We start from the raw sequence: 27,812 nt of genomic DNA, 5'->3' as shown, positions 1-27,812 counted from the left end.
GAATTCTGACTTTAACCTCAGATTTCTGAGAAAAAAAGTCAGAATTGAGTAGACTTTTTTTTTTTTTTTTTTTTTGAGTGACCCTAATCCTCTTCCGGCTGGGTCGCCGACTTAACTTTAGACTTTTGCTCAACCCGTTATTTTAACCATCTTTTTCTGGTATCTAATTCGGTTCTGGTATTTGGTTTGTCCTGAAGCACCAGTTCTGCGGACCAACATTTTAACTCAAGCTTGGCTAATATTACATGCCTATTTCCAAGCTAGCAATCCGGGCTTTAAAGTTTGAGAATAAGAGGAGATTTTTTTCCCACCCCAAGACCTCTAAATATTTGATTTACCACGTAAAAAAACTTAGTAACTGCTATTTTCAGCGAAACTTGAAGGCATTTGACTCTAACTTGTCCAACATTTTTTTTTAAAACGAAGAAGGCTAAACATGTCAAGATGCTGTCATGGATGGATACAAGGATTTGACAGAAAGTGAGGAGAAAAAAGCAGATAAAGTCCAAAGGAAAGCTTTGTAAGGCCTTCAGAAAGCGGAGAGAACTTTTAGCTCGGTTATAAGATTATAAGGCATTTTGGCTGTTGAGAGGAAATGTATAAATCATCTGGGGTTGTTTAAAACTTTTGCACAGTACTGTAGCTGAGCTGTTTGGATTATTATTGGACATCTAGTCACCAGGATGTCCTCAGACTTGTATAACAAATTCAGGGTTGGTGTAGGAGAAGCCTTGGAACTCGTTCTGGTCCAGGTTCATGATGAAGAGCTTGTCCGTCGGTGTGAGCTCCACCGCCATCTTGGTGAACTCCTTGTCAAAGTTGCCGACGTCTCTGCGAGATTTCTGCCAGAGAGAATGGAAATGAGTTAGAAACCTGCAAGGATGAAATGTTAGCGTGACAGTAGACATCAGTAAAATGACAGTTCAGAAAGAGTGGGAAGAAGTCTGACAAGAAGCGCCATTAAAAGGTTAAAAAAAAGCACATAGATGAAGGATAAAGAAGGAGGGACATACTTTTACCACATTCAGAGGCACAGATATAATAAACTGCAGAGCTGGAACAGTTAGTTTACAAACTAAGGGCTAAAATAAAAAAATAAATAAAAAACCTTATGCCCAAACTTATGAAAACTGTTAAAAATGTGAAAACAATCAAACGTGTTTCCACTGTCACCTTAACATTATGTTTGTGTTTAACATGGTCTCACATTACACAGAGCATATAAATCTTTATTTGCCATTACAACATATATTCCAATGGATTTTGTCCTGTGCATTTATCCCATCCATTTTAGGGAGATGTTGGTAGGGAAACATAACTTTTTCCATTGCAGGGACTTTCGGCAATTTAATTGGCTTCTGAAAGCTCTCTGCGCGCATCAATATAATTTTAACAGAGTTATTTAAATTTCCTGAGTCCACAGTTTTCCAGAATAAAAGGTCCTTGTCTTGGGGTAGTATTTTCAGAATACCCTGGGATTGTTCAGGGGCGGGTTGATGGGGATTGTTCAAGAGGAAGCAGAATGTCGGAAGATAGTGGGATTAAAGTTTGATATATTACATTTCCTGTGACACAAAATACATTTTCACTGTTTTTAGGCGAGAATGTAAAGAAAAATCATATATTTTGGATGCAAATTTGCCCTTATTGCAAAGACTCCTGTTCTTATTTTTTTGTTTTATATTTTTGCCTTCGTGCGTGTTTCCATTTTCACTCTGCTGTTGGAATGCATACATTTCCCCTCTGAGGGTCAATAAAGAATATTCCTATTATATTGAGTCTATGCTTGAATTTGGTATTTCCAAATAAAAGCCTTTGAAACTGATAAAAGTTTGGGGCATTAACTGTGGAGTTAATTTAAACCCAGTCAGTTCCATTATCAATAATGAATTTTAACAAAGACCTGGACAAACACAAGACATGAGTTTAGTGGCGAGGTTAGTGATTAGCCTTTGTTTTAAAAACAGACCGGGAGCTGTGAGTTTGAAGTGGTAAAGTTAGTAATAGTAATATAGTAATAGTTAGTAAAGTAAGTAAAGTATAGTAATAGTATAGTAAAGTTAAATCTGGGATAAATTTCAGTTCTGTTACATTAGGTCAGCGGTTTTGGTGACACCTCTAAGTTATGGCACTGCTGGAAGCCTACACTGTAGAAAACAGACTAAGAGAGCAGGACGAGGAGAGCAACTCCACAAATAATAATAATAAAATAAAATAAAAAAAACACAGACACGATGCCAACAACCTCAGAAAAAAAACATTTAAAAGATGGGAAAGGGCCACCCAAATCACATCAACAGCACAGATGCAGAAAGACTGAGCACAAACTTCAAAAGCCAAAGAGAGGAAATGTTCCAGTTCAGAGCAGAGGACAAAGATCGATACCAAACTAAACGACAGCCGGAAAGGATTTCACACGGGAAGGTCGAGCAGCGAGCCCTTGGCAAGACACACGTACCACATGAATTACACAGAATATTTTTAATCTCCTACCTCCTCCTTATGTCTCATCACTGGTTCCAGCTGAAATGAGGAGGGGCTCAAAGGTTTTCACCTCTTTCAGCTCATTGTTGATCATGAAGCTGCACATTTTATCTTTACATTGTACATGTGTGATATACAGAAATAAAATATATTATGCAGCAGTGACAAATACAGCTAAAAAAAAAAATGTATATCGTGAAAAAGCTACGTTTTTGTTACATTTCAGAAGATGAAATGCATATAGATTCATTACATTGAGTAAAATATTTAAAGTAAATATAAAATATAGAAAATATTTAAAGCCTTTATTTCTTGTAATTTTTAAAGATTATGGCTTACAGGTAATGAAAATCCAAAATTCAGTGTGTTGGACGATTAGCATACTGTGAAAAAGTTAAATACTAAGGAAATAGTGATGGACCAGTAACAGGGATAACTGCAGCATTGACAGGATTGTCAAGCAAAATCTATTCAAGACTTTGGGGAAGCTTCGCAAGAACTGACGCTGGAGTCAGTGCATCAAGATCCAATACGCACAGACGAATCCTGCAGGAGCTACAAATGTAGCATTCACTGTGTTAAGCCAAGACAATGTCAGAAGCATCTTAGCTAGGCTCAGGAGAAAAAGAACTGAACTGTTGCTCATTGGTCCAAAACCCTCTGTTCAGATGAAAGTTTAGATTTCCTTTGGAAACCAACGCCCCAGAGTCTAGAGCCGGGGTGTCCAAACTTTTTGGCAGGTGGGCTGAAATTGTCAAGTCAAAAGTATATGAGGACCAAAAAAACTGACCAAAACTAACCAAAAAAATACGTTGTGATTTTTTTCTTATCTGCTTTACAAAATATAATAATTTTCATTAAAACAAATTAGTGAGATTTTCTGAAGTAATGGGATGTGTAAATAACTGTAGATCCAAAGTAAAAATAAAAATAAAAAAATGATTTTGCTTAATAAAAAAAAAAAAAAAAAAAAAAAAAAAAAAAGATGGTCACCCATTGTGGAAATGATTTTAGGCTTGGTTGGGGAAAAAATGGATTCTTTTTGGTCTAGCAATATAAAGAACAGAATTTACTTTGAAAACATTTGCTGAATTTAGTCATTGCAAAAAAGTAAAAACAAAGCAACTGGACTTGTTTTCTGTAGTTGAAGACGTTTCGCCTCCTCTCCAGGAAGCTTTCTCAATGCTTTTGACATTATTATTAATATAATTTGCATGTTGTCTAAGCCATTACAAGGCCTTTGTTTGGCAGTAGTATAAAGCTTGGTACTCCACATTACTCCAGACTTTTTGAATTGAGAAAGCTTCCTGGAGAGGAAGCGAAACAACTTCAACTACGGAAAACAAGTCCAGTTGCTTTGTTTTTTACTTTTTTTAAATGACTATGACCTGGATGACTGAGAATCTTCACCAGCAACTTGCTGAATTTAGCTAATTTTAACAAATTAATTTAAAACAGGTTTTTATACTTAAACGTTTGTTTTACAAGTCATGAAATAGATATAATCCTATTTACTATGAGATTAAAGAGAATAGAAAAAGTGTGGCTATTAAAAGATGAATACCTTTTGTTGTATCTAACATTTTCAATTATAAGATAACCTGTAATAATTTTGCCCTAATAAAAATAAAGAGTTTCCGTCTGCATCAGCTATCTGTGCTGGTGGACCAAAACATTCTTGGAATGCAGGTGGGGGGGGGGGGCACACACACACACACACACACACACACACACACACAATCAGTCCAGGGTCCACCACTGGCCCCAGGCCGGACGTTGGACATGCCTGGTCTAGAGGAAGAGAGGCACAGAATCCACATTGCTTCAAGTCAAGCATAAAGTTTCCAGTCAGCGATGATTTGCAGTGCCGTGTCGTCTGCTGGTGTTGGTCCTCTGGGTTTTCTAAAGTCCACCGTTAACGCAGCCATCTGTCAGGACATTTTGCAGCACTTCATGCTTCTTTCTGCTGACAAGCTTTATGGAGATGCTGATTTCATTTTCCAGCAGGACTAGGCATCAGCCCTCACTGCCAAAAGTCCCAAAAGCTGATTCAGTGGCCCTGATGTTACTGAATCAAACTGGCCTGACGTGAACCCCGTAGAGCAGGGGTGTCCAAAGTGTGGCCCGGGGGCCATTTGTGGCCCCTGTGCTGATTGTGTGTGGCCCTCCAACTGAATTTCCAGAAAAATTTGTCCAACCAGCTCAAGTGGCTTTTTGTAGATAGAAACCTTTTATTTTTACCGTAAATCGATTACAAATTAAAGTCTTACAGTTGAATGTTTAATTGAATGTTCGGCGCAAAACAAAACATTTGTCTTTTTAAATAAGCACGCTTTTTACACCCGCTTTAATATAGTACAAATAGGGTGACTTTTACTCAAATGCAGCGTTTGGTGCGTTTTGTTGGGCAGGGTTAGTATTTTTGGTTATTTATTTAAAAAGAAAATTAACAGTTTTGTCCCAACAGCCAAAAAGTTTTCTGCCCCTTCCATAGAGAATCTATGGATTGTTAAGAGGAAGATGAGAGGCACCAGAACCCACAGATGACCTGAAATGAAAGACACCATCAAAGTAGTTAAAGAGAATTTCTGCCACATTGACGCCGTGAAAAAGGAGGTCTAAAGCAATACCAAGTGCATAAAAATTAACTCTTTTCAGAAGCAAGATATTTCTGTTAAAAATATCCTTTTGTTTTATTGATCTTATGTGATATTCTAATGTTTTGAGTAATTTTGGCTTTTCAATATCTATAAGCCATTATAATTGTTACAAGTAGTAAAGGAGTGAAAAATGTCACTTGTATACAAGTTTCACATTCCTGAATGAGTAACAAAAAAAAAAGAAGCAAATTTTCACAATATTATAATTCTTTCAGTACTTGTACCAGAGGCACATACTAAATTATGGCCCAAAATAAGCGTGTCAATACATTTCAAATGTCCTATTCCAAAATTGTTTTGTCAATAAATTTTTAATAAAAAGGCTTATTTGAACATAATATATCTAACATAATTTTGTTTAGTTAAAAAGATTTAAATGTGTGGTCACTAAATAAAAATGGCTTAAAATACATAAAAACAACCTTCATTTGATGACTTTTGACTCAAATAGCGCACTTTCATTTTACTCAAGTGGCTACTAGGGGAGCTATAAAGACAAGGCTATATAACCATTTTTATTTTTTTTTTTGTCATAAACTAGATGACATTTGGTAAGTATTTTTGGCATGGATTCATTGACTGTTTTTTATATGACAAGGAAATAAATCTGCACACAACTAAACATTTCAAAGAGTCACAGTTTTAAAAATCCCAGATTCAAAAGTACTTTTAAGCTGAGAGTTGTTGGTCATATGCGTATGATGGCCAAACAAAAAAAGAATTCTTTACATTTAAAAAATTTTTTGCTAAAAAAAAAAAAACAAAGTAGGCTGTAGTGTAACAAATGCTTTCGACAAGCTGGCACAGTTGGCATGCCTCACTGTCAAAAAAGAGCTGACTCCAAACTTACACATACAGTTAATGTTGTGAGGGTTTAAGTGAAAGGTAACTGGTTGCTGCTGCTGGAGGAAATTTGTGCTTGATCAATTATTTCTTTGTTGTAATATTGCTTCTTGGCAATGAATTTCATACGTTGTAAAGTCTGTTTAATCATCCTGAAATTGTGCCATATTTAAAAAAATAAAATAAAAATCAAGAATCTTTATTGTCATGTGACTATAATGACATTTTGGTTAGAGATATTAGGAAGGAAAATGCATTTGTGGGTTGAGTACCAAAGTTGAAACTTGCCTAATGATCTTTCTTGGTGTCATTTATTGGTCTGGATAATTGAAGAAAGAAGAAATAAAAGGAATTTGATTATTTATTCTTTTAACAGGCAGGGGTCTAAATTAGGGTGACCAGACTGGGTGACCTGTCCCCGGCAAAGGCTGTCCCCAGATATGTCCCCTATTTTTAGTTTTTATGATGGAGGAAAAAAGTTTCACGCACCAAGAGCCATTTACCCGGTCCTGCCGCTGTCCCGACGTAGAAGGGCGGAGCCGAGCTCAACTACGTGTTAGACAAATTTGGCTGGTTTAGTCACTCTGGAACACAGGACACCCAAGCTGATCCCACAACTGTTCAATGGGGCTGAGGCCAGGGCAGGACTGAACTGCCATGTTTAAGGGCAATAATTGACCCCGCGTCCTCACTAAGACTAAGAAAGTAGAGCACATAACTCCAGTTCTAAAGTCCTTCCACTGGCTTCCTGTATCTCAGAGAATAGACTTTAAAAAACTTCTGTTAGTCTATAAATCCCTGAATGGCTTAGCACCTAAATATATCACAGACTTGTTATCAGGGCATCAACCATCCAGACCACTGAGGTCTTCTGGCTCCAGTCTGCTCTGCATACCTAGAACTAAACACGGAGAAGCAGCATTTAGATCCTATGCTCCACTTATCTGGAACAAACTTCCAGAAAACTGTAAAAGTGCTGAAAGCCTGAGTTCCTTTAAATCAAGATTTAAAACACGTTTGTTTAGGATTGCCTTTGAATGTTCTAGTTAAATGGAAACATCATTAGTTTAAGCTTGTTGTCCAACTGTTTTTAATGTTCTATTTTTGTTTCTACACTTTATTCCTACTTTCTTTTATTCTGTTTTGTTTTCATATATTTTAATCATGTAAAGCACTTTGCATCGTCTCTGTACTGAATTGTCCTATACAAATAAAATTTGCCTTTCCTTGCCCAATACTGTAGACAAATGAACTTGAATTGACTGCCACAGGTTACAGAACCTTATCTTCATATCTCTCTCCACAGAGACTGCCTCCAAAGATGACAAGCCTTGTTTTTTTCCCAGTAATGGAGATCAAGGTCCACACCATCACATGGCCTCCGCCAAAAACTGTTTGGTCAATGGCAGACAGGATTTGGCAATTTTTTCATAATAGCAACCCACGTCCTCCATTCTGCTGCTAAACCCACAAATGAATATTCCTTACAAATGCGGTGCCAATTAAAGTTAAATAAACAGGCTTTCCAAAGGTTTAAGACTTATTGCCGAGTAGCATGGCTACAACAACCAAAAACAATCTATTGCTCTGATTAACCTCTCCAAGATATAACCCCATGTGGCCAAAACAAGGTGTTGAACAAATAGTCAGACGTGTCGTGGCAACAGTAAGAAGGCAGACACAGCAGAAGTAGTCTGGCAGGCACCAGTGAGTATATTATCAGTTTCCAGTCATACGGGGCAATTACACAATCAACAATAGCATCTCTCCCATTCAGAAACAACTTTTTCAAATATTTCTCTGATATAGAACTCGCATATATATTCTCTGGTGTATCTCAACACTGATTTTTCACAGTTACCATTATCACGATTAGTGCTTATGGTTCATATCTGGTAGAATCGTGGTATTTTAAAAGGCAGGTGTCTTTGATGTTGTCTTCCTGCCACCTAGTTGTGTGATACAAGCTCAAAGAACAAGATTTGACACATTGTTACGACTTTGTATCGTTACACAGTTACAAAAGTATGATACAACTTAAACATTTCATCTTATATATGAAAAGGACTTTCAAGGGACGTTATAACGTTGGTGAACAGTTAGGATAGGCTGTAATGCGTATCATAATAACCACACCTGTATTGCAAAATGGCACAAGATGGCTGCTCTTTATCACAGCTGTTAGGAGCAGTATTTCTCTACATCCTCATGAGTCTGAAACCTATTTTGGCACTTTTGGAAATCCAAGTTTCTGGAGGATAAACAACTAACAACTTCACAAAAGTCTAAAGGTCTACGTCATGTGGTAAATTCTGAAAAACAATTGTTTACATGAAAAGATATGCCCTCAGTCAATAAAAACACAGTGTAACAGGGAAAACTTGTCTCCAGAGAAAAGCATTGACCTTTCAATGAAAACAAAAGAAATCTGTAAATCTTGCTGCTTTTGTGCACAAGGATCATAAACCAGCAGAAAGAATGCAGGTAAGTTCACCACAACACCAAACAGAAAATGTAATAGTATTTGATCCTGCTAAAGTAAAGCCAACATTAGGAAACTAGTAGTCAAACAATTATAGCATAGCAATCGGTCAGTTTTCACTTACACTGTATGAATTACCAACATGTGATCATAGTACACTCATCAACAACAATGACGGGTTGTCCTAATCAATATGCAGTTTACAGGGAGGGCAACACAGAGACGTAGCACGTTCAGGTCGGACTCCGGCATCCAGCAGCCTTGCTGATGTGAGGCATTCAGATGCATGCAACATTTCTGCACTGAAGATAGAAATACAGCCAGTAGAGCTGACACAAGAGCATCAGTTACAAGCTAAACTACAGTGGTCCCAGAACAGAGTCGCTACTGGAAAACATACTGGCCTGGCATCTTGAATCATGAATATATATATAATCATTTGGGCTGGCTGCATTCAGTTGTGCATATGTCTGTATTTCTATCTGAACAATATTTAAATGAGCTGGCATTTGGGGGATGCAATATTGCTTTCTTTTCAAAAGTCAAAGTCTAAAGTTTTGTCTGGTACAGAGGTGGAGAGGTGGAGAGGGAAGGTGATAAGCTTTGTTTAGAATACAGAGAGCAAGCTGGAGTAAAAGCGCCTTTCAGATCCCTTTGGATCCATCGTATGCACAAAGAGATAAAACAACTCTGTGGTATTCAGCTGCAGTATAGTCTCTGACATCTTTACAAGAGAAATCATCAGCGTTCGGGAGATGGACATTTATCTTTTTGAGTCTATTTAACTAGCCAGTATTGATTCACCTCAACAGTTTTTACCATGGCTGCAGAGAAGAGGTGGCAGCTATACAAGGATGTAAACAGGTAAAGCCTTAGCTGCACTGCTTGGAATGATTTTGACATAAATATATTTTTCACTTTAAAAAAAAAAAAGTCTGCTCAGGATAGAATCCAGAAATAATAAAGTAGACCCAAATATCCACGTCACACCAATGACAATGTTAAAATTAATTGAAAAGAAGAAAACTATTTCTATGTTAGGTTAATTTGGCTTAAATAATGTCTGATTTAATTGACAACAGCGATTAAATTACTTTTGTTTTCTCTCAATAATAAACAGGAGGGAAAATAGAAAATAACTTTTTTCAAGTATTCATGTAGAGAGGTTAGCCATTTTATTGTTTTAGACTATAAAATGCACGAAATAGTATTTAACAACCATTTTTGAATCCAGTGCTTAATATTTTTTTTTCCCCTCGCTGCTAATTTAAGCCAACTACAATTTTTGTTTCAACAATAAATGTGATATTTAACAAACCATAAAAATAACACCAAAGAATGTATCAGGTCTTCCACGATGTGTGTCTGTTGTAAAAATAGTAAAGATAGGCCTACTGGTTCCCACATAATTCTGACCTTTATGCTACTGTAAGCTAAGCTAACACTGAACTTTATGCTCTGCTCAAGTTAGCCAACAAGATTATTTAAGGCAAAAGGTTACAAAGCTGTTTTTTGTTGTTCACGAAATGAAACAACTGCTGTTAAAAAAGACGTGTAGCAAGTAGGTTGGAAAAATAGGCAAATTAGCGGTTTCTAAATGCTTCTGCGTTTTTTTTTGTTTTGTTTTTTGCTGTGCTATATGAAGCTAGCTTATTCAGCTACATCATTGATGAACCAGTTTGCTGTAATTTTATTTTTCACTTTTTAATTGTTTTGCTGTGTTTTATCAGTATAGTTCATAAAAAGAAAGAAAGAAAACTGTTAAACAAGACGTGCAGTAAATAGGTTGTAAATTCTGTAAATTGCGGTGCTAATTAAGCTAACATGTTCAGCCCCTTAATTGATGACCCAGTTTGGCGTCATACTACTTTTCCATTTTTGTTAGTAGTATCTTGGTGTTTAATTTTTTTAAATTGATTATAAAACTATAAACAACAAGAAAAACATGACCAAGATGTCTAGTAAGGAGGTTGGTGAATTGGGTAAGGTAAGCGGTTTATGTAATAAGCTAATTGCAAGATTTCTCTTAAATTAGATGAAAAGATTTAACTTGTACTGAATTTTTCCCATATCCAACAATCACTGTTAAATAAGATATTTAGAATGTAGGCTGTAAAAAAGGCAAGATTTCAGTTTACAGATAATTCGGGAGGTTTTAGCTAGATGCTAAACTAAGCTAACACCTTCATCTCCATCTTACCAGTTAAGTATACTTAACACACTTTTGGAAAAAAAAGAAGGTAACAATACTCTTCCCCAAATGCTCAAACATCTCTGAACCTTTTAGACCTGAGTCATAAAAAGTGCTAATATGTTACATCAGGTCTTAATGGGTTAAAGTCTGCCGAATGCAACTCTGATATGACATCATAAGAATTCATTTTTGTCTGGTTTTTCCTTTTAAAGTATGCTTGTGAAGTGTGGATGATTTCTTATAAAGCCAGAAGATATGTTACATGGTCAGTGAGTTGGCCCGTTGTACTCAGGGTTAACAAATGAGAAGCCATGGAAATCTTCCTGGTCCAGGTTGGATATTACTTCCTGATCTGGGGGGGTCAGCTCTGGGGGGTTGCGTGTGAAAAAGCGATCAAAGTTCCCTGCATCACGCCCACACTGCCGTGGAGAGGAGAGAGATGGAGGGATGGATTGAGTTTGATGAAGGGTGAGGGGAAGAAAACAGCAACAAACGACAAAAAGAGAAAAAGAGAAATACAACTAAAATATGGCATCAACCAATCAAATCACTCACAGCCAAAACTGTGGAATTCCATTGGTCTAAATGAAAGCAGTGAGCATACAGGTTCATCATTGGTGACTACACCAACAGGTCCTTGGCTTCGTATTTGTCGGGGTAGTGACCAATGGTAGAGGATGGTTGTGTTGTTGAGTTTTGGTGATGAGGGATTTAATCATATCTAGAACTTACCTTACAGGCACGATTAAACGGCCTCCTTTCTTATCATGGATAATTTCTAAAGCAAACATTAGGAACTGGATACCATCATTAGATGGAAAGTGTGTAAGAGCGCAATATACTCACAGATTTTGGTTTGAAGGGAGGCTGGACCTCCTTATTCTCCAGCTTTTTCCAGTCGATATAACGGAAGAAGGCATGCTCCTTGATGTCCCTTTCTCCTTCTGGACCACAGCCCAGACGCTTCGCTGGGTGTTTTGTCATCAGCTAAAAGTATACATTTATAAATACAGATAAATATAGAGGTATAACAAATGACTCAAGACCTTTGCACAGTTCTGTATGTACACTGAAGTGTGGCCTCACCCCCTTGCAAATAGCGACAGCTTCTTTGGACATGGATTTAGAGTAAGAAACGTGGTGCTCCATGATCGACTGGAACAGCTCATCTTCATCCTCACCGTCGAACGGAGGCTGCAGAGGAACAACAACACTCCATTTTCAGTTCCTTCTAACTTAGATATAACAATTTAGATTGAAATTTTGCCAAGTTTAACCATCAGTTCCTAACAGCGCTGCAGGTAAAATTAGTTTTTGTATCACTAGAATTAAAATGAGCCGTTCAACTTAGTTAATTATCGGATACTGATTAATACACAGAGATCCCCCATTAAATAATGAACTCTGTTAATTATGATGGTGTCATCAACAGTGTCAAAGGCTCCTGAAAGGTATTACAAAAATTCCTCAGCAGTCATTGGACACTCATTTCAAATGGTTTTGGTCATGTGCTTTCCTTCAGCAATGGCTCATGGTGAATGAAAAATAGCTTCTCATTAAAAAATTGCACAAACCTGTCCAGCAAGCATTTCATAAAGCAGTACCCCAAAAGCCCACCAGTCAACAGACTTCCCATAAGGCTGGTAGGCTATGATCTGCAGGAAAGAGAAACATGTCTCAGTCAGCTTCTGTAAAAACCCATCAAAAAAGTTAGTTGACTGAAGGAGAAAACATAAACACCTCGGGAGCGATGTAGTCTGGCGTCCCACAAAAGGTCTTTGTTGTGATGCCGTCAAACATGTTCTCTTTGCACATGCCAAAGTCTGCTATCTTTATGTGGCCTTCAGCGTCCAGCATCACATTGTCCAGCTTCAGGTCTCTGCAAACATGCACAAATACCCACAAGCAACTTATTATTGTACTTGCAGAATATGAACAGTGCACAAGATGAGTGGAGGTGACTTAAAAACAGACTCACCGGTACACAATGCCTTTGGAGTGAAGGAAGAAAAGACCAATTGCAATCTCCGCTGCATAGAACCTGAAATGCAGAACAACAATGAAACTTTAACGGTGAAAATGTATTTATTCTGGGGTAATAACTCTCATATTTTACATGCATTTCATTTGTATCACACTAAGCCCTTTGGAAATGATTTTTAGATAACTAATGTAACAGACATACAAAAAGCATTTTTTTTCATAAAACGGATGCGTTCAGTTAAAAAGCCTTCTAGGAAATGTAATACTTATCTGAATTAGGGTTCTTACTGTGGAAAAAGCTACTCTGGGTATATCTTTAGATAAGAAGTGTAACTTTGCAGATAACTGGTATCTTTTCTTGTGATAAAGTTTCACTGCAAGACTAAATGTTGCACAAATTAGAAACTATAAGATTATTTTAAAGCGCTGAAAGAAAACAACAGATGTTTGCTCTGTGTTTGAACGTCCAATCGGGGGAAAAAAGGAAATACTATGATTATGAAAAATAAAGAGAGGAACAAAACTTAGTCATTTTTTAAAAAAAATAATCTACTCCCAATTCTACATTGTAGTTTTATATATTTTGTATCTAGGATTTTCTTTGTGTACCAATTTGCTAACAAATGCTTCCATGTTGGTTCCCTTTGTCGAATAATTGTGCATGTTGGAATAGGTGCCGCTTGAGTTTGTATATCTGAGGTGATATTTGGTATATTTTTCACATCCAGACAAAAGACAGAATAATTTTAAAACGTCAGACTTAACAGGGAGTATACTTTCTTTGCATCTCGGTTGTCCTAGAGCAAAGGGCCACAAAGCACCAGAGGAAAAATATTTGATGCAGAAAAGCTGGAGGACGTTTCAGATGGATTAGATATTGGATGGTTGTAGGGGCTGGAAGAAGTGGGTGGAGGAACAAACAAATGGATGGATAGACTTTCTGGATGCCTGGACTTCTTGAACAGACGGACAGAAGCATGATTCTGTCGGATGGATGAATTCAAAGGACAGACTGGAAGGATGGATGTTAACCTCGGCTGTCATCTCTGCCAGATCTCCTGTTCAGACCTTTTCTTCCCTAAAATGGTTTGTTGGTCCTTTCGTACACTGTTTAACAATCCACAGGGATCCCAGTCAAATTGTTCACTGCAAACAAACTGGCCTGGAATGAACACCCGCGTTCAAAAATCTGCTCAAAAATCAGTTGATTGTAAAAGTGAAGACGGCCACGTCGTTTCACGATAGCACAGTCAGGCTGCTGTTTTTAAATCTTTTTCATAAAGAAACCCAATCTGGACTCCAGCCATGCTTCTGCAGCAGCCCACCTCCTGCAGGCTGAGACGTTTGCCTATCGAAAACTCTATGATGCATGTACGTATAACAATCTAAGCCTCTCTGCGGTAGAATACTAAACTTTAACATCAAGCATGACCCTAAAGACCAATTTTTCACAAAGGAAAATTCACGTGCATGAATACTCACACAGCATGAGGCTCCTTGAACTTGCCAACCTGTTGGATTTGGTACATGAGGTCTCCTCCGTTGATATATTCCATGACAAAATACAACCGGTCCTAAAGGGAATTAAGGAGAAGAAAATAGGAATTTATGGATAACTCAAAAACTGAAACTGAGAAGATTAAATCTAAACAAGAAAAAAACAACAACTGAACATCGGTCAATATTATGATTGGAGAGAATCTTTTTTACCGCGGTTTGGAAACATGAGTGCAGCTGAGTTAGGAATGGTGGTTTTCCACCCAGAGCCAGAACTCTTTTCTCCACCATGGTGCACTCTACGTCGTCATCTTGGATCACCACATCTTTTTTTAGGATTTTGATGGCATACAACTCATCTGTACCTTTCCTCTCTGCCAGCATCACCTAAAGAGGAGACGATTTTAATCAAACTTGATTTTGCTTTTACATGACAACAAAAACACACCTTAAAAGGGGAGTTTTTCTTTCCACTGTCGCTTCATGCTTGCTCAGTATGAGGGATTGCTGCAAAACCATGGACAATGCAGATGACTGTCCACTGTGGCTCTACGCTCTTTCAGGAGGAGTGAATGCTGCTTGTTAAGACTTGATGCAACCTGCTGGGTTTCCTTAGAGAGGAAACTTTTTTTGTCCAGTCTATATAATCTGAGCCAATCTGTATAATCTGACTGAATTTGACTTTGGAAAGTCCCTTGAGTTGACATGTTTCATGAATTGGCGCTATATAAATGAAATTGAATTGAATTGAAGAGAAGTATCACCTTTCCAAAGCTGCCTTTTCCCAGAACCATGACAAAGTTGAAATCTGCAATCTTGACGCGATCCTGATTGCCATTGCTGTCGTACTTGTAAACCGAGGACGACTCTTTGGTCTTTCCGGGACCTATTTTTGTGTTCTGCAGGAGGTTAGAACCAATGATGGAAAGGAAGCCCAGTTAGAAACTAATGAGCAGAATCAAAATTGTGATTTTCTATTCGTGTGAATCTTACGTTCATCTGTTTTCGTATGCCCTCGTCGCCGTCTTCTCCGTCCGGCTGGACAGGAACACTGAAGTATTCACCTTCTTCCTGGGACAGCAGCTTAAACCTGAAGTCCAACATTCACACCTGTGTTACATCCTGCCTTTGTTATCCATCTTATCCCACATTACAGTGCATTGCAATAGACCCTTGAAGCCTTTCCGCATTTTGTCACCTTATGACCACAAACATCAATGTGGATTATGGGATTTTATGTAAACATTTTGCTAGAAAATAGCTTTTTTTTATTTGCTTTCACTAATAAAAGCAGATATTTGAGAAAAGCTCAACTAGCAACTGTCCTGTCAACACATTCTTCCACCCGAGCAGTGGATCTCTGCAGCTCCTCCAGAGCTTTCATCGGTTTCTTGGCTGTTTCTCTGATCAAGCCTCTCCTTGTGTTGGCTGTCAGTTTAAGTCAGGGGTCTGCAACCTTTACCGTCCACACAGCAGTTTTTGCCCAGAATTCAGCCAAATAAAACTTGTTCAGAGCCACAAATGTTACCTTTTAACAAAAGACAGCTTATAATTAAAGAAAATATACTATAGAAAATGAGTTGTATTTTTTACCGAACCACCATTTTATTTCTATCTTTAGGTTTTAAATTAAAAAGGCACAAAGAGCATAGATTCATTTTCTTCCATGGGATGGCCTAATTTTGTGGAAAATAATGTTAAATAAAAAGCTACTTTCCATTTATTGGTGCTTTTAGTGCTATGCAATTAATGGAAGTTCAATTCCATGAAAATTTGCATGTGTTTTATCTGTATTCAACAACTTTAGTTTATTCTTTGGTATTTTAATCAAAGTTATGAAGTGCCACTTGTGTCTCCAGAGCCTCGGATTGCAGACCCCTGGTCTAGGTAGACCATTTAGATAAGGTAGATTCACAGTTGTGTCGTACTCAGGAAATGCACAATAAACTTCTCCTCACCTGTGTGCTGTGCTCCCTGGTCTTTATGATGCCATTTGTTCTGTAATGATCTCTAACAAACAGGACAGCTGAGCTCATAGAGAGTTTAAATAGCTCACAGCTGGACTCTATTTAACATTCAGGGTCATTCTAAAAGAAACTGGTTCCACTGGAATTTATTTAGGGGTTTCAGATTAAAAGGGGCTTGCTATAAATTCACACCACGGTTTTGTTAATTTTCATCTGTAAAACATATTCTGCTGTAAATCATGCATCCTTGTCATCCTGCTTCACACCCACGCCTTACTTTGTGTTGGTCTAACACACAAAATCCCAATATGTACAGATTTGTGTGGTCGTAACAAAGCGTGGAAAAGTTAAAGGGGGTGAGAATACTTTTGGAATATAATCTTCCGTCTCACCATCCATCCACTCCTTGTTTCTGTAGCTCTGAGATGCCGAAGGAGAGCGAACCCATGAAGTCGTTCCGGCTGGTCAAGTCCCAGTCCCATACCTCCACTGAGAGACGGCGGTCCTTGTCGGTGTCTTTGAGTTTACTAGGAGATGTCAGCAGAAAGCAGGACTTTCACTTTAGAAACAGATTTAAATAAAAAAAGGAGGGTGGCTCTCTTTTTATTTCCGCGTGGGGAAATTGCCACTAAATGACTTTCTGTTGTTGGAGGGCACAGTAACCCAGAAAAGCAAAAACCAACCCTAAAGAATAAGGACAGACCTGGTTTCAAAGGCGAGTTTTGTGCTTACGTGACTGAAAATGAGGCCAACCTTTTTCTTTTTTATAGAAAAGAAACAAGCTGATATGAAAATTAACACAGAGAGGGGAAAAAGAGATGTCTCACAAAGAAAACGTTTCATTCCAGGTGGGGTTGAGGTTCCCTTTGACGGTCTTCGTCTTCTGCTTGCTCTCACTCTTGGGGTCCGGGATCAGCTTGAGCTTAACGTACGGGTCTGACAGGCCATTTGGGTCCATGGGCACCAGGTTCTTTCCCTCTTTGACTGACAAGGATTCAGGAGAGAAACATAAGTTAAAAGGAAAAAAGGAAAGGTGCAATATAGATAGTCTGGAGGTTGGCGCCCGTCTCTGCCTGCCCCGAATAACTCTGCATCTGACAGCATTAAAACACCTGTTTAGTTTCTCTTCCATAATCAATCCACAGCTGTCTGGCAGCGGAAGCTGGCACGTGGCTGCACATCACGCTGGAGATGTGGGTCAATCGTTGGATAATTGAACGACTAAATGGACTTTCCAGTTTCAGTCTTAGTCTGATGGAGCGCTTTGCTTGGAGGGTGCGCGCGTGTGTGTGAGAGAGTTTTTCAAAGCGAAAAACGAAGAGATCAACGGACAGAGAGCACTCACTGGTGACGATGAGAATGTTCTGGTCGATCTGGGCGGAGATCTGGATGCGTCCTCTCCTTTCCGTGTGATCCGTTCCGCACAGGCTCGGGACGTTGGCGACACATCGCTTGTGGATGTTCATCATACAGTCTGAGAAAACACCAAATACACACAGACAACTATCAAACTTCCTTCTAATCAACAGTTTTTAGCTTGTAAGTAAGAGCTCTGCTGTGACTTGGAGCAGCTAAGTCCAGACATAAATAACTAAAAGGGAGATGAGGACAGCGAAGGCTAAAAATCACGTTTACTGTATTTTATTATTACACTTGAAAAATAACTTCTTCCTTTCATTTGAAACTTTTGGAGAGCTGGTTCTGATTTATTTTATGGCGTGTAGTTAACCTAAACCAAGAAAAACAAATAAAGCTTCTTGTATAATAAATTTGTGTCTTTCTTCCTGAATAAAGAAAACAGTCCAAATTGAAAAAGGACAACACAAAAATATCTCAGCCAGCAAAGTCACATTAAGAACTAGTTAGTGTTGCGCCGAAGCCATTTTTTGGCCCCGATACCGATACCTGGCTGTGCAGTATTGGCCGATACCGATACCATCTGTTTGAAATTGATGTGTGTGTATATATATGAAGAACTGCATACTACTTAGGGCAGTAAAACTTTTTATTGCCTACCTGGAATGGGTGACAATAGCTGAATAAACTTTTGTCTCTCAAAGGCCAAAATAGTGCAACATTTGTGAAATTATAACATGTATAATAGTAGTGCAACAGTAAGACAGTAAAATTACATTAATAATTGAATAATCTCTTTTAAGTTTTGGCTCTCAAATGCCAAAATAGTGCAACTTTCATGAACTTATATAACATGTATAATACTAGTCAGGAGAGAGAAGGCTGCGTTCAAGCGACATACAAACATCAAAATGGTATCGGTGCCCTATTTGTTGGTACTCGCCGATACCGATACCACCATTTTAGTGCTGGATCGGGGCCCCGTCCGATACTGGTATCAGTTTCGGTGCAACATTAGAACTAATAGTAGTCAATAGTCAGCTGACGGCTTCTAACTGCATCTTGTGGACTTCCTGATAGTAAAGATTTATAATAGTCCAGCCTTGGACACGTTTTTCTGTGTCACTCCTGGACAAGACATTTCTAATTTTCTATTGTTTTTTTTCTAAGTGTCCCACTGCAGCATTTCAGTCAAACTGAATACCTGACTTTGACTGGACCCTTGATTCTTTCCATTTTCACCCATTCAGCTGTATATTTACTACTGTGTTTGAGATGATCGTTCTGTCGTTGACCCAGTTTGTGGTGAGCTTTGGCTGAGACTAGTTTGACTATTTATCTTACTTCAAGGAAGTTCACTCAATTAATGAAAGTTGCAACTGATCGCCTCGCCACCACCGTGCTTGTTGATATGAGCCGTTTGTGCTTCTTTAATGTTTGTTCTTCTGAGTATTATTGCCAAACAATTCTACTTTGGTTTTTCTAGTCTTCAGAAGTCTTGTCCTTACGGTAAATATTTTTAAATTTTGCCACGCTGCCATATTTTTTAGAAAGGGGGTGCTTTCTCTTTTATCCCCGCTTGTTTTTTATTTTTTTATTTTGGTAATTTCTATGAAAACCGCTCCACCCAACAGTAGGAGGATGTTTCAGGAACATCCACTAAAGGAAATATTTGCAACTGTCCTGAATTTTTTTCATTTGGGAAGAATCTTACTAAAGGTCATAGAGAAATGGAAGCATAGACGAGGAAGAAGGGAAAGAAGTAAAAACGGCATTCATTGCAACTGATTTTGTCCAGTATCATCACTCTTGCAAGATTTTCTAATATGGTGCATCCCTAATTAACAGCAGAGAGACATCTACAACATAACTGTTATAGTCAAGAAAAATATGCAACAGGAGTTTCAAACAATATGTTGTTTGAGTTTAAGTTTGATGCAGGAGACATTAGAGGAGTCATCTCCTGCTCTAAATTCTCTTCTTGCACATTTAGCTCCTCTTTATTGCAATGTTTGTAAGGGGACTCTAACATGCATACAAATATTTGCACAGAACCTGTAGTCGCATATTGCTATAACTAACAAAAGCAACCTTATTTTCTCAAAACGAGACATTTCTTAGCATTTGGTACCAAGTTTTACAAACTGGCAAAAAACAACTTTATTTTTAGCTCGTGAGTAAAGAGGGAGCCCTTCAATTCTCAGTCTGTCCACTAGATGGCAGACCTCTCTGATGCCAATCATTAAGCTCCAATCTGCAATCAGTGGATGCTGGAGCTGCTCTGCAGAGATGTTAATCTGCTGCTGTTGGTTCTTGTGTTAGGTTTTTATCTCACATCTCCAACAGAGACAAAACATACCATTCATTCATGCAACCTGGCGTCTGCTCCCACACAGCAAAACGAACCAAAAGGGGGGAAAACATGCCGTACATGTCCTTATACTCTGTGCATTTAGCATTTTTAGAATTTAGACATTTAGCACGTATATAAACGAGAAAATAACTTTCAGTTTCTAAGATCTCAGAGCATTATAATGTGCATTAGAAAACGGGTTGGTCCTCAGGATGTCTTAAACCTAAGCAAAGGAAATCTCAGAGGAGGCCAGATTAATCTGCTATATTCCTTCTTAGGGCTTAATAATGGTATTAAGAGCATACGCAGCAGCCAGTTTCTGCCAATAAGATGTACTGGAGTTGTGAGCGCTGCTGTAAAACAGACATGTCGGCTGTTCCCTGGTCTGCAGCAAACAGGGTTGTACTATCACGGCGTTTAAAGTGACGATTGTGGAGTTATCCAGGGTTATACGGTGATTTACAAATAACTTAGAGAACACTCTTTTACAGTTAACAAGTGAATTCACATGTCATCAAAAAGTTAATTCATAATAAATCAAAAAGCAAAACTCGTCTACAGATTTCTTGCTGAAATATCTATTTCATAGGCTTATTTCTGATGAATATGACTCAGCTAATGAAAACATCAGAATGTTACAAAGATCGGTAGACAGGTTTTCAATAAAAAGGTTCACATTCTGTTGAGACACTCATTCCTGGGTCTGCGCCCAGTTTTATTTCAACTTTATCCTTGTGGCGTGGCATGCAGGAGATCAGCCTGCGGCTCCGCTGAGCTGTTCAGGAAGACAAACTTGCTTTGATGGCAGCTTTCCAGTTGTCTCTCCCTTCAAGTGTAGCTGAACACCAATAATGTGAGAGTGAGAGTTGTAAGTCATGTCCTGGAAAGGTTTGTGTATGGTGGCTCTTGAAGCACCGACATTTTAATAATTTCCTCGTTTGTGGACGATCTTTTTCACTATCGTGTAGGCCACAAGATAACATTCACATATTAAAATCTTTTTTCTTTAATTGGTCTTATGTTGTCTAATTATCTGATCAACTGAAGTTTTGGTTTTCATTAGCCATAATAAGATAAATCAACAGCAATAAATAAAATTGAAATATCACCCTGCGTGTGACGAGTCTGTGCAAGTCTCACTTTTTGAGCTGAATAATTGAAATAACCTTTCAGTGCTGTTCTAATTTATTGAGATGCACCTGTGATCTAAGCTTGAATATGGTCCAATTTTGGTTATGTAACTTGACAAGCAAATCAGCAAAGTTCAAAATGGTCCTCTCCAGTCCAGAAGATCCGTAGTTCAGCCCAAATAAGCGTTCTAAAGATTCTGTTCTTGTAGTAACGCCTTTCAAGCAAATGTGAATGTACCCAGGTTTTCTATCTGGATACTGTACGTTTTTATAGACCCATATTACACTAGACCTGTTAGTAAATTATGTAAAAGAAGCTGCTATGGTGTAATATAGCCGCTTGAGTCAAAGTCCATCACACATTGTGTGCATTCAATGGGTGCAATGAGGAAATATTAATAATGGTCATAGTTAAATCAAGCTCTGCAGAAACACACCTCCTTTTTGTATCGCCGATAAATTGGCTACGCCGAGCAAATATAAAAACCTCACCATGAGCATGTGAATTCCTAGAAATGATGCATTCGATCTAAATCATAGCAGGAAAGCTGCCAGCATAATTTTTGATCCGCCGTCTACGTTATTAAAAATACAATTACTGACAGCAAGTGTTAAGCACCAAGACAGAGAGCTGGAAATTAAAAAGAACTGTACATGCAGGAAGGTCATATAAATGCAATTTAATGATTACAACATCTGATTAAACAGATGAAATCTGATCAAATTTGTGTGTAAGCCTGCCCATGCCATTTCATTGTTGAATGTAACATTGTCATTTACATTTCAGCCACATTTCCTTTCCGTTTATTCTGTTATCATCATATTCCCGGCGCTCTCCCTTGGCTTAAGCATCTCAGTGAGATAAATTCAAGATGTTCGGGCTCAACTGCGAGTGAAATCCATCCAACCAACCAAGTTAATCACTGAGATGCAGAGCGTGGCTATTGAAATATTACAGCGTACCACCTATTGCACCTAAGCAGTCCTTTGAGGTTGCAATTGCACACATGTCGATAATTGTGATTGTATATTGTTGTGTAGCTCAGGTAAGAGCTGATGTCTGAACTTATTTCAACCAAGTTTGATCGTGGGAAATTCAGGAGACCCAGCTGTCGACGGATGGAAGACTGATGTCCAGACGCTTAAATCACAACCAGAGGTGACCTAAACAGATCATGTGTGTCATTCGACAAATTTACAGGAATTGGTCATTTTCCCTAAGAGGTTTATTTGATGTAATACAGAGTCAAGATTCTTGAAGAAATGTGTTTGCGGGTGCTAAATGCGTATAAACCCGCATTTGCGCGTGCTCCCATTTCTGAAAGAACATAAAGTAGCTCTGCTCCTTAAACAGCTCTACCAAGCAAATAAGTGTCTCTACTTTGGAACAGTTAGCCCGTATTTAAAAAGGACATAAAGCATACTGTTAGGGGAATGTCAGCAGATATTTATTAATATTAACACAAACTGAAGCTTGAGTAAAAAGCTTGGTGTTCTCAAAGAGCAGAGCTGTTTGCAGATTGTGAAGAAAATATTGTCTGTTAAAAGCAACTAGTAATTTTAGTGTAGGAGGAGAAGAGAGACATGTTTAGTTGCTGGAGAAGAAGGGTTGTGTGTTGAGAAAGTTGCAATATCCAAACACAGATACCAAACATTATTTTCTAATTAGTTCTATAAAATAACCAGGACGTAATTACAGCACGGGTGTAGAGTACAAACACAGACACCATGTAATATTACAATTTGAAATACCTTTTAACTTTAATGATTTTCATCTCTAGAAAAATGTGCTAAACCACTTACTACCTGAAATTATTTTCCAATAACACAAAAAACTATTATTTGTGTTTTTGCTTTGTGTTAAATTAGGTAGAGATTGTTGCAAATTAATATAAATCCAGTTATTTAATACAAAAACTAGTGAAAGAAAGTATAATTGGAGATGAGTCTGACAACTAGCTGGTGGCAAATACTTTAAATGCTATCCTAGGTATGTGTAGAATACGCATCAACGGGCATTAATGGTAAAAACAAGCCACCATGGCTTTAAGGTGGTTTAAGGAGTTTAAAAAAGAAAACAGGAAAGCATTTTTCTCTGTCTCCTTAAACTGCATCTATTGCGTTGGTGGCTGACGAAAGAACAACTGCACCCTGATAGGGGCTAATTGCTCCCATCTGCTGGACCTGATCTGTGTGGCTGCGTCGTGTATCCAGAGCAGAAATAAAGCAAACAGAGGGAGCAAAACAGTTGCAAAAAATGGAGAACATCCCAGAGGAGGATCTGTGTGGTTCAAACTCACTTTGTGGCCTCCACAAACACAGCTCTCTATATTCAGGCTAAGCACACAAGCATATCCAAATACTTTGTATACTTACGGTCGCATTTCATGCCCTGGTGTATCAGCCCATACAGGAGGGAGCCACAGTGGTCACAAAAGGTGGGACTGGAGTAGGAGTGGACCTTAAATTTGTGTTTACTACGAGGATCCTGGAGAAACACGAAGGAGAGAAGAAAGTGTTAAAAACAACAACAAGGCTCATTAGCATATCTGTTAGAACTCTAGAAGCATAAAAATTATGAAGTCATTAATTTGCTCTGAGCGCTATTTTTTATAGAGCTGAGTCACCACACTTTACCAGAAAACCGTTTTATTTTCTGGCTCGGAAGAGAGTTCAACTAAGCATTTTTTTGTGTGAGTTTGTGGATTTGTTTAAAAAAAAAAAACAAGGTTCAGAGTATAAATGCAGAGGAATGCTACGGCATATCAATATGTGAGGGCAAAATAATTTATTTCCACACTGCCACCGCTCTGAGCTTCCTATTATGTAACTAATTAAAAACAAACAAGAAGAAAATCCTGAGAACTGGCTCCCGTTCAGCCGTTAAAATATAAAAAAGTAGCTGGTAGTAGAAGCTGTTGTGGCTCGTCGTTCCTTCCATGGAAACACTTGTTGTTGGGAATCCCTGCAGGCTAATTTAACACGGGAAAAAAAAATCATCTTTACAGGCAGGTTTTCTGAAGAATCATGTTTGATGTTGCATGCTGATGCAAGACTGCTGAGAAAAAAGTAAAAAGAAAAACAACGGAAAAATTGACAATGGATAAAAGGGACTCTTAAGATTTAGGTGAATCAACGTTTTGATTGGAGATTATTGAAGTGGAACACAGTTGGTGGACACAGTTAGAGATTCATAAACATCAGCATATGACTGCAAAAATACATGCCGGGTAAAAGGACAATGTAAGAGAAGCACACTGGGTCATTACCCCAAGCAGCCAGGCAGCACATTTCCGCTTTATGGACATTTCTTAATAGGATTTAGACCTTGCAAGTCAACAGAGGCCAAAGTCCACAACTTAATACATGTGTGCAAGAGTGCTCACCCAGCAGCACATTAGAGACAAAACAACGTGCATGCTGCTCAAAACATGTACATAACTTCATTGAAATTATTTTGTTGGGATTTTGTGTGATAGACTAACCCCACATAATGCATAATTGTGAATTTTGAGGAAAAGGATAGATGGTTTGCAAATTTTTTACACAAAATAAATCTAAAAAAATATGCCGTGCATTTGCATTTAGCCTTTCTTTGTAGAATCAGCTCTGAATTTTTGCCCATTTCTTCCTTGCAACATAGCTCAAACTCAAGTCTCAATTCCTGCTGCAGACTCCCAGTCGGGTTTAGTTCGGCACTTTGACTGGACCAAACTAACACATGAAGATGTTTTAACCAAACCAGCGGCACCTAGTTGTTGCTCAAGGGTTGACATCCTGCATGTTTAAGAGTTTTCCCTGGTTTGACACACCTGAATAAATCTGAAGCTTCATTCCTAGGCCTAAGTGAGCTTTAAGACATACTGAGGAGGTAATTCAGCTTAATGGATCGGCTCTGCTGGAGCACATGCACATCTACCAGTTCTGGAGGATCGGACACCCCTGATTTAACCATTGTGTTGTAGGTCTGGCTGTCTATTTGTTTTCCTTTTGTCCTGCTGGAAAGTAAAACTCCACCCCAGTTTCAAGATTTTTAGTGACTCTAAAAAAAATAATCTGTCCATCATCCCTGACCAGCGACCCCACAGGCGAAGCTGCCACCACCAGTTTACACAGTGACGATTGGTGATGTGCGAGGTTACGCTTCCACAACACATTGCATGTAAAACATAAGACAAAAAGTTCAGTTTGTGTTTTAATCGTGTTAAATCCACATCTGCTGTGCCTCCAACATGACTTAAGGTAACCCACTGACGGTACTCCTCATTGCTTTCCTCCTTCCACCCACCTGAGCATCTCTGCAGCTCCTCCAGAGTTATTACTTAGATTTTACTGGATTTTAATATTTTAAGAGTATCACAGCAAAGTAGGTTGAATACAATTTTGAACTTTCATGTTTTGTATTTGAAGGAAACTTGAAACCAACGCACCATGTTTTTTTCCCCTTACTTCACAATTATGCAACATTTTGTGTTGATGCATCACACAAAATACTAATAAATTACTTTAACAATTGTTGTTGTAACATGACAAAATATGAAAATTACCAAGGAGGGCGAATCTTTTCCAATAATACTGTATATTTTGTAAGGAGCATAAAACAAAAATAGCCTGGAACAGGTTTTTTCTCTATCCCTCCAGTTTTCAGCGTTTTATTTTTGCATCAACAATGACTTCCTGTATGGCCACAAACGTGACCCATTTTCACAGATCCTGACCACAATTAAAGGACGAAGAAATAAACATTTACGAGGAGCGGGTGTGTCCGTAAACTTTCATTACTTACGTCAGACGCAGGTCCTTTGTCTGCCCCCGGACAGGAAAAAGTGACAAACTCATGACAGCGCTTATGGACCACAAAACAGCACACTAAAGAGGAAGAGGGGGGAAAAAAATACAAATATTAACTCCGGCTTCATCACACTGCCAAAAATGGCCACGAAAACTGAAACACAGAATCAAACAAGACGGGAATTTATGTGACACAAGTCTCAGCACAACAAGCAACTATAATCTCAGAGGATCAATTTAGATAAAATGCTCTTTAAGTGTTTTCTGTGTAAATACCCTTTTGGCTTTAGTATAAATTACTGCAAATGGAGCCATATCAGCCTTGGCATCATAATTACCCCCAGTGACATTAAAGCCGAGACAGGAAACTTCCCACATTAGTAGCTTCAACAGTAGAAAGCTTTGAATCTGGTGTTTTTTTCCCCCTGCTCAGTCGGTGAGGCGAGTGACTGAAACAAACACTGCTCATACTGTCAACACAGACATGTTTGTCCAACCAAAGACATTTTCCTACAAGTGCTGCAGTGCTCAAAACGTCCAAGTTTGGCCCTGATGAGAGCCGTTTAAAACGGATCCGTACCAGAAGGAAAAATCAAAATGTTGAACGTTAGCTAAAGAATGACAGATCTAGAGTTTTAGTCATTTAACCACAAAATATTTTTTTTTAAACTAAAGCATAAAATGCAGCAGATAGTCTCATTCTGCTTTTTGCAACACTGACTAATTGGCAATGTAGACAATGTTTTAAAATTGTATACTGCATATTATTGCCTTAACAAGAACATAGTAAAGTAAGGCACTCTGAGTGAAACATCTGTGAAGAAATTAAACATAACTTATTTTATGACTGTTCAAGAGCGATTCATGTCATAATTTTTGTAAAGTTCTGTTCTGGCAAGTTTGAAGGTAACAAAAAGTATGTCCTCCGTCTAGGAATATGATTTGTAGATTAACCCATATTCTTCCACTTATCCTAGATCAGATCACTGGGGCAACAGGTCCAGGAGGGAAACCCAGACATCCCCACCCTTGGCAATATCCTCCAGCTGATCCTGGGTCTGCACCAGGGTCTCCTCTCAGTGGGACGCGCCCGGTAAACCTCCAAAGGGAGGCGCCCAGGCTGACATCCTGATCAGATGCCCAAGCCACTTCAACGGACTCCTTTCGGTGTGGAGAAGCAGTAGCGGCTCTACTTTGAGCTCCCTCAGTATAACAAAGCTACTCGCCTTATCTGTAAGGCGGAGCCTGGCCACACTCCGGAAGAAGCTCTGCTGCTTGTTGCATGACAACAGATAGTGAATTGTGGATATAATATTTGCTATATTTGTTATTTGTGGCAAAATCTAATTTCTGTAAGCAATGTTCCATGTCCCTCGAACGTTAAAAGTTTCATGTCAGAGCGACGTGACACTTAGATAAAAATGTTCCATGTACATGTCGAACAACCAGTGGGATCTAGTCTAGCTACTAACACCAGCTGATAATGTATTTCTCTAGTTTATTCATTTAAATACTGTACGTTGCACGGTACAATGTGTGGCCAGATTTAATGAGATGCAAACTGACAGAAGTGCAAATAAGCAGCTATCATCACATTTCTATGCACTGCAGCCAGGTCAGATTTTTTTTTTTTTTAAGATGTTGCTGATGAAAAACGTCTGATTTTTCTTCTTTTAAATTGGAATATGGAAATTGTGACTATTGTGAGTATTGATTATTGTGCTCGAAAAGGAATGCTCAATACTGGAGCTAGCTGTGCTTTGGTGCGCTAACTGAAAGGAAATAAAAAATTATCCGAGGCGATTCATCTGGTGCAGTCCTGCATTTGATAACAAACATCCTGTGTGGTCTACATAATAACATCAAACCATAAATAAATAAAACAGGACAGTATGCATGTTTTTCTAACATTTTTGCACATGTGGATCTTTAATAACAATTTCAACACTACTGAAACGTTTTAGTAATTGCAGTAAGAAAATTGCTGTGTGTAGCAATACAACGACAAATAAACAACTGTACGTTCTTCTAAACACTTTTTTTAAATATTTTTTTCTGGAAAATGTGACAAA

At 38.3% G+C, this 27,812-nt stretch overlaps 1 protein-coding gene across 2 annotated transcripts; it reads right to left on the bottom strand.

The window, feature by feature from the left end:
- Window positions 1-63: 63 nt before the first annotated feature.
- LOC105934050 (protein kinase C beta type) lies at window positions 64-25,814 on the bottom strand. Of its 2 annotated transcripts, none has more exons than XM_012873868.3 (15): window positions 25,736-25,814; window positions 23,326-23,437; window positions 17,456-17,584; window positions 16,938-17,094; window positions 16,503-16,637; window positions 15,137-15,233; window positions 14,908-15,042; window positions 14,357-14,530; window positions 14,129-14,220; window positions 12,642-12,704; window positions 12,404-12,542; window positions 12,238-12,318; window positions 11,750-11,857; window positions 11,510-11,650; window positions 64-842 (listed from the first exon to the last, which is right to left on the bottom strand). In XM_012873868.3, exons 2-15 carry the CDS (start codon window positions 23,336-23,338, stop codon window positions 690-692), a joined length of 1,617 nt encoding a protein of 538 aa, XP_012729322.2. In that variant the 5' UTR covers window positions 23,339-23,437; window positions 25,736-25,814; the 3' UTR covers window positions 64-689. The 2 variants fall into 2 exon arrangements, with proteins under 2 accessions (XP_012729322.2, XP_012729321.2); XM_012873867.3 differs by lacking the exon at window positions 64-842 and adding an exon at window positions 7,674-11,082.
- Between the last annotated feature and the right edge of the window lie 1,998 nt (window positions 25,815-27,812).

Source organism: Fundulus heteroclitus, chromosome 5 (genome assembly GCF_011125445.2).
Source record: "Fundulus heteroclitus isolate FHET01 chromosome 5, MU-UCD_Fhet_4.1, whole genome shotgun sequence".
NCBI lineage: Eukaryota > Metazoa > Chordata > Actinopteri > Cyprinodontiformes > Fundulidae > Fundulus > Fundulus heteroclitus.
Note: the sequence above shows the minus strand (reverse complement) of the source record. Positions and strands in the feature narration are given on the sequence as shown.